The sequence below is a fragment of the Pseudorasbora parva genome, chromosome 25, assembly GCF_024679245.1.
Source record: "Pseudorasbora parva isolate DD20220531a chromosome 25, ASM2467924v1, whole genome shotgun sequence".
NCBI classification, from domain to species: domain Eukaryota; kingdom Metazoa; phylum Chordata; class Actinopteri; order Cypriniformes; family Gobionidae; genus Pseudorasbora; species Pseudorasbora parva.
Window position 1 is genome coordinate 21,554,706 of NC_090196.1, and position 10,550 is coordinate 21,565,255.

The window sequence follows — 10,550 nt, forward strand, 5'->3', positions numbered from 1 at the left end:
AATAAAAAAAAAATCACAAAACAATGTTTCTTATGCTCAACAATGTAATGATCTGGAAAAAAACTCAGGAGGATATAATTTATATAGGCTAGTAAAATATTGTAACGCATTTAATGTATCAATATCAATAAACCGATACATTACGTTTTATTTCGAGCTAACAAACGTAAATATTCCTTCAATTTGAAGGCCAGTGCGCTGTTGCTTTAATAATTGAGCCATCAGACGCAATAGTGGGAGCCAAAAACCTTTTCCGGTCTTTTTTTCCCCTCACAAGTTTCCAAATAAACCACGTCCCAAGCACAGACAGCCAAGGTCTGTGATTTTCGCCAGAGTTTACTCGTCTAAGTAAAAGACAATGCGGACATTTGTGATATTATCCCTTTGCGTGGGCTTTGTGGTGGGCAGCTCAGTTCACAGAGGGGGACATCTGGACATCACCGAGACCCTGGAGGAACATGTGGCACAGGGGCAAACCACTTTAAACGAGATGTTCAGAGAGGTGGAAAAACTCATGGAGGACACGCAGCAGAAACTAGAGGAGGCTGTCCACCAGGTATGGCTAAAGAAAAAACTATTTCAGCAGACTGAATTTTGTTTTGCGCCATGGTCCCCTTTTGCGTAAGGATGGCTGTCCGATTTGTTCTTTTGAGTCTGATCTTTTTAAGGAATCTTTTCACAAAACCTCCTCATAACGGATTTGGTTTTAATACATAACTTTTAATGAATCCTACAAAAGTTTTTTTTTCTTTCTTTTTTTTAGTAGGCTAGGCTATTGAGTGTATATTTCTAAGTAGGCTATATTTTAGTTTTATATTACTTATAGCAAACTAAACTGGGAGACATACAATTGCAAAACAACTACATTTATAAAAAGCAATCGACAAAAACCGTAATATGCTATCTCCCTGAATCGTTTTTGAACCGGTTCTTTAAAATGAACTGTTTTATTAGGATTGATTCACTGAAATGAATCGGACTTTCCATCACTTTGATTAAACGCAAAATTTACCTCCGAATTCTTAATGTTCATTAAAAAGTACAGTTGAAACTTCATTCACATCTAGACAAAAGGTTCGTTATATTTATCTCATTTGATAAATATACTCCATCAGATGGAGAATGAGTCATCAAAATCGCTGTTACATGGACGCAACTTTCCTGCCAGTTTTCACAATGAAACTACAACAGAGATAAAGTTGGGGAATCGGACCGTCCAACTGATAGAGAGAATCGACAAGGTATGTCCTGTTTATTGGCCTGTACTGGATATGATTTATATTTATATTTGTTCTGTATTGACATGAACAGAGGTCCATTATGCTCATGCCTTTGTAGATTGATTTGCCTCGTCTCTATGCAACTTAACACCTGGTTTTCCTCTAGGAAACAGATAATGAGACTGGAAAGACTCATTTTTCCAGAACTCTCATTCAGAACACTGAACGGTGGAATGAAGTAGATCATGTGAGTCTATATTTCATCTATAGCCTTAATATCCCATACATCTTGAATTAAGTTGTAATAAACCATTCTAATTTCCCAAAAAGAGACCATTTAGCCTAAAACAGATATCAAACTAGTGCACAAAAAGGTAAGCAACCAATTTATCTGGCTGCTTTTGGTCATTCTGGGCAGTGCTATGAACCCTGCAGTGAGTTTGTCATCACTTTGGCAACCTGAGGTTAGAAAGCAGAGTTTATTTATTAAAGCCAACATGCATTTTCCACTTCACCAATCATCAAAGTAGGACCTTCTGTTTGCATGGGAAATATGTGGCACATCATTATGGAGACTTTTCTAAACATGGACAATTCTTGTAAATAAAGTAGTTAAGGGACAGATGGTCTATATCAGTCCTCTTTCCGCACATGTAGCACTGTTGCTGTGCTTACCACAGACAAAAAAAAAAATGCTTTTACTTCTTATAAGGCTTATAAAAGATGTCCTCTACAAAAAATATTCTTTTAAACCCTGAATCACTCAATATAAACACATTATGTCGTAGTTTTTTAAGACAAAATCTATTGTTTAGTATCCTTCATTTCTATTCTCTTGAATAACAGACTAACTGTGTTTTAATGGGTTTTGATTTAAATAAACTATATAAGCTACCGTTATATCCATTCCAGAGTAAGAATATATAAACATCCCACTTATGGTCCTTATGCATTTCTGCAACCATTTTTACAGACGCCAGTGTCATTAGAGGCTCTTGTTCAGGCAGTCTTCTGGCACCAGGACAATATGGTGAAATGAGAACAGCTGGAAAAAATGAAAGTGGTGCACAGGGAATGTGTGGTCAAGAGTTAGTGCCAGCAGCCATGTTGCCATGAGGCAGCTCTTAGTGTTTTTTTCTCCCATTTTGCACAGAGGCAAATCTGAGCTCACAGACTGATAAGCATTGTATATGCAGTAATGGACAGCTGGTCTTTTTTTTTTGGTGCAAAATAAAACCCAGATGTGAACCATCAATACTGGAATACTTACCAAAAAAGTAATAATAATAATTTATATATATATATATATATATATATATATATATATATATATATATATATATATATATATATATATATATATATATATATATATATATATATATATATGTTATGAATTATATACAACATTTATTTGCATAATTATATATTACGTTATATATTACATTTTGGTTTACATATTTATTATTGAATAAATATTTTTTTATTATTATTAAATAAGATACAATTAAAATATAAACTTAACATATATATATAAGTACTGTATATGTTATTTATTATAATATACATAGTGCTGTGTGTGAATATATATATATATATTGTTCATTAATATAGATGTAGATGTTCATTAATCACATCTAAAATAAGTTTATGTGTGTATATAATATGTGTATATATTATATTATTTATCTATTATAAACATATCTGTGTATATATATATATATATATATATATATATATATACACACACACACACAGACATATAAATAAACTTGTATTAGATGTGATCAATCTATTGAGCGCGCACACACACACAACGTATTGATATAAATTATGTATAATGTATGTAAATATGTTTAATCATTATATCACTTAGAATATATAACTGTCATATATTAATTTCATACATACATCTCACTCATTTATTTTAAATGTAATGAATTTTGAGATGATGTCTTATGTTGTCTACACATTTTCATTTTGTATGGTCTTCCAGAAGAACTTGGACCTGAACTTCCTGTTCTTCAAGAAAGTTGTTTTTGTTCGTTGTGAGGAATTGATGAGGGGTTTTTTCACGTGACTCACTCGCATTAGTCTAGACTCCAGACATTGTAACCTTGGGGGAAGGGTACGTATATGGCTTTGATGCTAAGCGGTAGATTACAGCTCTCACAGGAGTGAAGTGCTGAGATGGATTTCTGCACCTCCAGATCCGTAAATGTGGAATTAATTATGGTACGGCTGATGAGATCATCAGCCAGTAACTTTCAAAAAAATGACTCCTGTTTGTCTGCATTGAACTGCAGGGAAGACTATTTGACATTCTTTATCAAGTTTATTTGTAAATATTTTTTCAGCATAGTGATATTTTAAACTATTACGACTTTATAGCCTTAGGCTATAAAGCTAGGTCACAAAATTTCCAGTGTTTCCAACAAAGTACAAGCACACAAAGGACTGTTTTTGTTAATACTGTATTATATCCACTCATTGTGGGAAGCGTAGATGAGATAGATGTTCCAGACAACATGTGTTTTCCAGTTCAGTCCTGTCTTGAAGGCGAAACACCTCGTTGGAATTTCTAGACATAAAGTACAATACAAAACTTACTATTACAGTACTTTAGGGACAATACTTTTGGATACTTAAAAGAAAAATTGCCAGAAAAATAAAAATACTGTTACCATGTACTCACCCTCATGCCATTCCAAAGCTTTATGACTTTCTTCTGTGGATCATAATAGGTTTAATAAAATGTCCACGCTGCTCTTTTCCATACAATGAACAACATAAATGGTAAACAAAAGCAGCACACTAGTACTGCCTGCCACTGTCAGAAATGTTGCAATTTGTTGCATAATTAAATGGAGTTATGTTGTTGTACCATGAAAATAATATAGTCCAGCATAGTTTATTGTATGCTCAGCTGTAACTGTAATACAATATTTCTGTAATAAATAATGTCAGTTCATTCTTGTTCACTCAGGAGTGCATGATTGATGAGGACTGCGGGGAAGGCAGCTTCTGCCTGTATGAGATTGTCTCCTCCAAATGCATCCTGTGCCAGACGACTAATATGGTCTGTGCTCACTTTTTGTAAAAAAATTATATATATACACACACACACACACACACACACACACACACACACACACACACACACACACACACACATACACTATATTGCCAAAAGTGTTGGGATACCCTTCCAAATCATTGAATTCAGCCTAGCATTGGATGCGTGATGTAAAGCATGCCACCACTGGACTCTAGATCAGTGGAGGGGTGTTCTCTGGAGTGACCAATCACGCTTCTCTGTCTGGCAAACCAATGGATGAGTCTGGGTTTGGTGGTTGCCAGGAGAACGATACTTGCCTGGCTGCATTGTACCAATTGTAAAGTTTGGTGAAGGGGGGATTATGGTGTGGGGTTGTTTTTCAGGAGTTGGGTTTGGCCCCTTAATTTCAGTGAAAGGAACTCTTAATGCTACGGCATACAAAGACATTTTGGACAACTTCATGCTCCAAACTTTGTGGGAACAGCTTGGGGATGGCAGTTTGGGGGTAGAACACCTTTGGGAGGAATTAGAGTGGAGACAGCGAGCCAGGCCTTCACGTCCAACATCATTGCCTGACCTCACAAATGCGCTTCTAGAAGAATGGTCAAAAATTCCCATAAACACACTCCTTAATCTTGTGGAAAGCTTTCCCAGAAGAGTTGAAGCTGTTATAGCTGCAAAGGGTGGGTCAACTCCATATCCAGGCATCCCAAAACTTTTGCCAATATATCGTATATATTTACAAACTTTTATGTTAGATGCGATTAATCACAATTAAATGATTTATAGGTGACCCTTGGCCACAAAACCAGTCATAAGTTGCATGAGTATATTTGTGGCAATAGCCAACAATATATTGGATAAAATGTGACAAAATTATCACATTTTCCAATGTTATGCCAATAATCATCAGAATATTAAGTAAAGATCATGTTTTTTTGCATATTTTGTCAATTTTCTACCGTAAATATATCAAATATATATTATTATGGGTAGATTTTCAAATAGTTGTATCTCAACCAAATATTATCATATCCTAACAAACCAACCATCAACCTTCAGACGATGTATACATATGCACTTTTTTTTTTTTAAATTATCCTTATGACTGGTTTTGTGGTCCAGGGTCACACACACACACACACACACACACACACACACACACACACACACACACACACACACACACACACACACACACACACACACACACACACACACACACACAGAATTTGTCTAAAACATATTGATATTATTTATTTCTAGGAGTGCACAAAGGATGTGGAGTGTTGTGGAGATCAGCTGTGTGTGTGGGGTGTTTGTGCTCAGAACAGAACCAAAGGACAGTCTGGAACAATCTGTCAGTACCAGAGCGACTGCAGTCCTCAACACTGCTGTGCCTTTCACAAAGGTTCTGTACTATTTGTATAGATAGATTATCATAGTTTAAAGTTGATATAATTGATAGTTTTATTATTGTTTTTCGTGATTTAGGATTCAAAGGCTGGGACAAAAGTAAACCTCTGGGACACATAAACATGCAATATTATATATCCAACAAAAGCAGTTTGTTTTATTGTAAACATGAAAAAATGTTTCAGCAGTTGGACCTCGCAGTCACACAGATTTCTTCTCAAAGTACTAAATAATCGTTTCCTTGAATTTACAATTGAAATCCAAGCTCACTCAGTTCACAATGTTCCTCAGTTGTCTTACCGTTGCCAAATATGCATTAACCACACAAGATACACACCAATAACATTTGCTGTGGTTTTGAAACATCAGCCCCTTTCCTGAGGTCTGGAGTTCATCTTATCTTTATCTGCTTTATCTCCTGTCTGCTGTACCTCTCTGTAGTCTCTATCTCTCCATCCCTCCTCTTTTTAACGCTTCTCGTTTTTTTCTTTCCAGCCCTGCTCTTCCCCGTGTGCCGCCCCAAGCCACAGGAAGGCCAAGGCTGCCACAGTCACCCCAACCAGCTGATGGAGCTGTTACTGTGGGATGAGGAGGGACCACAGGAGCACTGTCCCTGTGTTGCAGGACTGCACTGCCAGCCTCTTCGGTGAGACAACAGTTTTATCACAAACATTCCTTGCATGCATCTATCTGGGCTGTTTCCAAAAAAAAAAAATTGTAAGCCTAAGATGATCGTTACCATTAGTGGCAATTCTACAATCAACTTAGGCTTGCAATGCTCTTGGGAAATGCAGCCATGGCATGTTACATACGGCTAAGCAAGTTTCGCCTACAAATCATTAATTTTGCATAGACAATTTTGTTCTCAGTAATTGCAATATAGCCAGCCAATCAGATTGCAGCTTGCAGGTTAGAAAAAGTCTTGACATATATATATATATATATATATATATATATATATATATATATATATATATATATATATATATATATATATATATATATATATATATAGGGTTCAATTCGGGTAAGTTGGGACACTTTTTGGCATTGATATGATTGTGATTTTATATATATATATATATATATATATATATATATATATATATATATATATATATATATATATATATACACAAATATATACAGATATATATTTTTATTATACTTTTTATATTTTTAAATTATACCGAAATCACAATATATAATTTTTAACTATTAATTTGTATGATGCAGCTGCAAATAAGTATTTGAACACCTGTCTATCAGCTAGAATTCTGACCCTCAAATACCTGTTAGTCTGCCTTTAAAATGTCCACCTCCACTCTATTTATCATCCTAAATTAGATGCACCTGTTTGAGGTTGTTAGCTGCATAAAGACACCTGTCCACCCCATACAATCAGAAAGAATCCAACTACTAACATGGCCAAGACCAAAGAGCTGTCCAAAGACACTAGAGACAAAATTGTACACCTCCACAAGGCTGGAAGGGGCTACGGGGAAAGTGCAAAGCAGCTTGTTGAAAAAAGTTCCATTGTTGGAGCAATCATTCGAAAATGGAAGAAGCTAAACATGACTGTCAATCTCCCTCGGACTGGGGGTCCATGCAAGATCTCACCTCGTGGGGTCTCAGTGATCCTAAGAAAGATGAGAAATCAGCCCAGAACTACACGGGAGGAGCTGGTCTATGACCTGCGACAGGCCAGAAACCTGACTGATCTACAGAAGATCTGTGTGAAGGAGTGTGCCAAAAATCCCTCCTGCAGTGTGTGCAAACCTGGTGAAAAACTACAGGAAACATTGACCTCTGTAATTGCAGACAAAGGCTACTGTACCAAATATTAAAGGAAGCGTATCTAAATATTCTAAATATATAGCATCTGGGAAATATTCACACTGCTTAATTTTTTCCACATTTTGTTATGTCACATCCTATTCCAAAATGGATTCAATTTATTATTGTCCTCAAAATTCTACAAACAATACCCCATAATAACAATGTAAAATAAGTGTTTTTTTTTTAATTTGGCAAAACAACAAATTTAAATTTGTTAACAACAACAAAAAAATCACATGTAAATGAGTATTCACAGTCTTTGCTATGACACTGAAAATTGAGCTCAGGTGCATCCTGCTTCCACTGATCATCCTTGATGTTTTTACAACTTGATTGGAGCCCATCTGTGGTAAATTCAGTTGATGAGGTACATAAAAGTTGCCACAGTTAACAGTGCATGTCAGAGCACAAACCAAGCCATTCAGTCCAAGAAATTGTCTGTAGACCTCCAAGACAGGATTGTATTGAGGCACGGATCTGGGGGAAGGGTACAGAAACATTTCTGCAGCATTGAAGGTCCCAATGAGCACAGTGGCCTCCATCATCTGCACATGGAAGAAGTTTGGAACCACTTGGACTCTTCCTAGAGCAGCACTTCATCTCCGCAGCACTCCACTAATCAGGCCTGTATGGCTGAGTGGCCAGACGGAAGGCAATCCTCACTAAAAGGCACACGGCAGTCCATCTGGAATTTGCTAAAAAAAAGCACCTTAAGGACTCTCAGACCATGAAAAACTAAATTCTCAGGTCTGATGAAACAAAGATTGAACTCTTTGGCCTAATTGGCAACCATCATGTCTGGAGGAAACCAGGCACTGCTCATCACCTGGCCAATACCATCCCTACAGTAAAGCATGGTGGTGGCAGCATCATGCTGTGGGAATGTATTTCAGCAGCAGGAAACAGAAGACTAGTCAGAATTGAAGAAAAAATGATTGCAGCAATGTACATAGACATCCTTGATTAACATGCTCTGGAATGTTAATCTTCCAACAGGACAACGACCCTAAGCACACACCCAAAAAAACTAAGGAGTGGCTATGGGATAACTCTGTGAATGTCCTTTAGTGGTCCAGCCAGAGCCCAGGCTTGAACCCGATGAACATCTCTGGAGAGATCTGAAAATGGCTGTGCACCGACACTCCCCATCCAGCCAGATGGAGCTTGAGAGGTCCTTCAAAGAATAATGGGAGAAACTGCCTAAAAATAGGTTTGCCAAGCTTCTGGCCTAATATTTAAAAAGACTTGTCTTGAGGCTGTAATATAAGGTGCTTCAACAAAGTATTGAGAAAGGGAAGCGCTGTGAATACTTTCCGGATGCACTGTATATACAAAAAACACTCACTTTATCTGTTCTATTGTTACAGGAAAAGATCAGTGTGTGTAGATGAGAGGAACTCTTCTGGTGAAGAAAATGTGAACTGATCACTCCCACTGAAACTGGAACTTCATCAGTTTTGTAATTTTGTCTGTATTTGCAGTAATCTCTGTAGAATGAAAGTGCCTTTTTTTCATTTATTAATTCAATCGGAGAAAGTAATTTATAAAAACGTTTGTGCCATGTGTACTTTGTGTGCCACTACAGATATCACAATTAAAAAGATAACATGTTTTTAAAAAGTGTAATATTTTGATGGGGAAAGACTCTGTTCTGAATGGACCTAGCTGGATATTATATTCCTTCCCGATACATTTTTGTTTGACTTTTGAATTTGTTATTTTGAAAGGCAAATATAAAAAAATAAATAAAACAAATGAACCACTTGTGGAAAGTAAACAGCAGATGGCAGTGTTGAATTGTGGTCAATATATATGAGGTTTAGTCTAGATGAGGTTGAGATTAGTAGAGGAAACTTAAAAATGATTCAGTCACATTTACTGGCTTATTTTGACACAGATGTGAATCTTTATGTGGTGACTTCACTACATGAGCTGGACTACAATCCAGCTCATTAATTATTAGAAAAGTTTTCTTGTAAAAAACAACTGAGAATCTACATGAGAATTTCTTTATATTAAGATTTTATTATCTAGGGCAGAAAGTTTTAAAGGGATAGTTCAGCCAAAATTTTTATTTTTGTCATTGACTTACCCTCATGTCATTCCAAACCAGTAAGACTTTTGTTCATCATCTAAACACAAATTAAGATCTTTTTGATGAAATTTGAGAGATTTCTATCCCTCCATTGCAGCTACGCAGCCGAGACCTTGACGCTACAAAAGTTAATAAATAAATGGTAAAACTAATCCATATGAATAGAGCAGTTTAGTACAAATTTTTCTAATCTAGCCACAGGAGGTCACACGCCAGTGTACCTTTTGTGTCGGTCCCAAGCCCGGATAAATAGAGAGGGTTGTGTCAGGAAGGGCATCCGACGTAACATTTTTGCCAAATTCATTATGCGAATTACGAATGTGTCTTACATACCGGATTGGTTGGGTCCCGGGTTAACAACCACCATCAGTGCCGTTGGCCTACAGGGCACTGGTGGAAATTGGGCTACAATTAGTCAAAGAGAGAGAGGAGGAAAGTGTGTTAGAGGAGAAAGGCGTGTCCGTAGGCAGAGAGAAAAGAGGAAAGGCAGGAGTTCAGGACTGAAAGTAGGGAATTTGAATGTTGGTACAATGACAGGTAAAGGCAGAGAACTGGTTGATATGATGCAGAGGAGGAAAGTTGACATTCTGTGTGTCCAAGAGACCAGGTGGAAAGGGAGCAAGGCTAGACGCATTAGAGAAGGGTTTAAACTGTTTTATAATGGTGTTGATAGGAAGAAAAATGGAGTTGGAGTGATCCTGCAGGAGGAGTTTGTGAAGAATGTTCTGGAGATAAAGATAGCGTCAGATAGGTTGATGAGTCTGAAGCTGGATATTGAAGGTGTGATGTTGAATGTTGTTGGTGCTTATGCTCCACAAGTAGGTTGTAAGCAAGATGAGAAAGACAGATTCTGACATTTTGGGGAAGGGAATAGTGGGGACGAGGAAGTGATGGGCAGGTTTAGTCTTCAGGAAAGGAACCC

General features: G+C 36.8%; 1 protein-coding gene across 1 annotated transcript; it reads left to right on the top strand.

The window, feature by feature from the left end:
• The first annotated feature begins 279 nt into the window (after positions 1 to 279).
• dkk3b (dickkopf WNT signaling pathway inhibitor 3b) lies at positions 280 to 9,236 on the top strand. The gene is made up of 7 exons (XM_067436708.1): positions 280 to 556; positions 1,116 to 1,241; positions 1,387 to 1,467; positions 4,207 to 4,299; positions 5,545 to 5,689; positions 6,190 to 6,340; positions 8,901 to 9,236. Exons 1-7 carry the CDS (start codon positions 359 to 361, stop codon positions 8,956 to 8,958), a joined length of 852 nt encoding a protein of 283 aa, XP_067292809.1. The 5' UTR covers positions 280 to 358; the 3' UTR covers positions 8,959 to 9,236.
• The last annotated feature ends 1,314 nt before the right edge of the window (positions 9,237 to 10,550 follow it).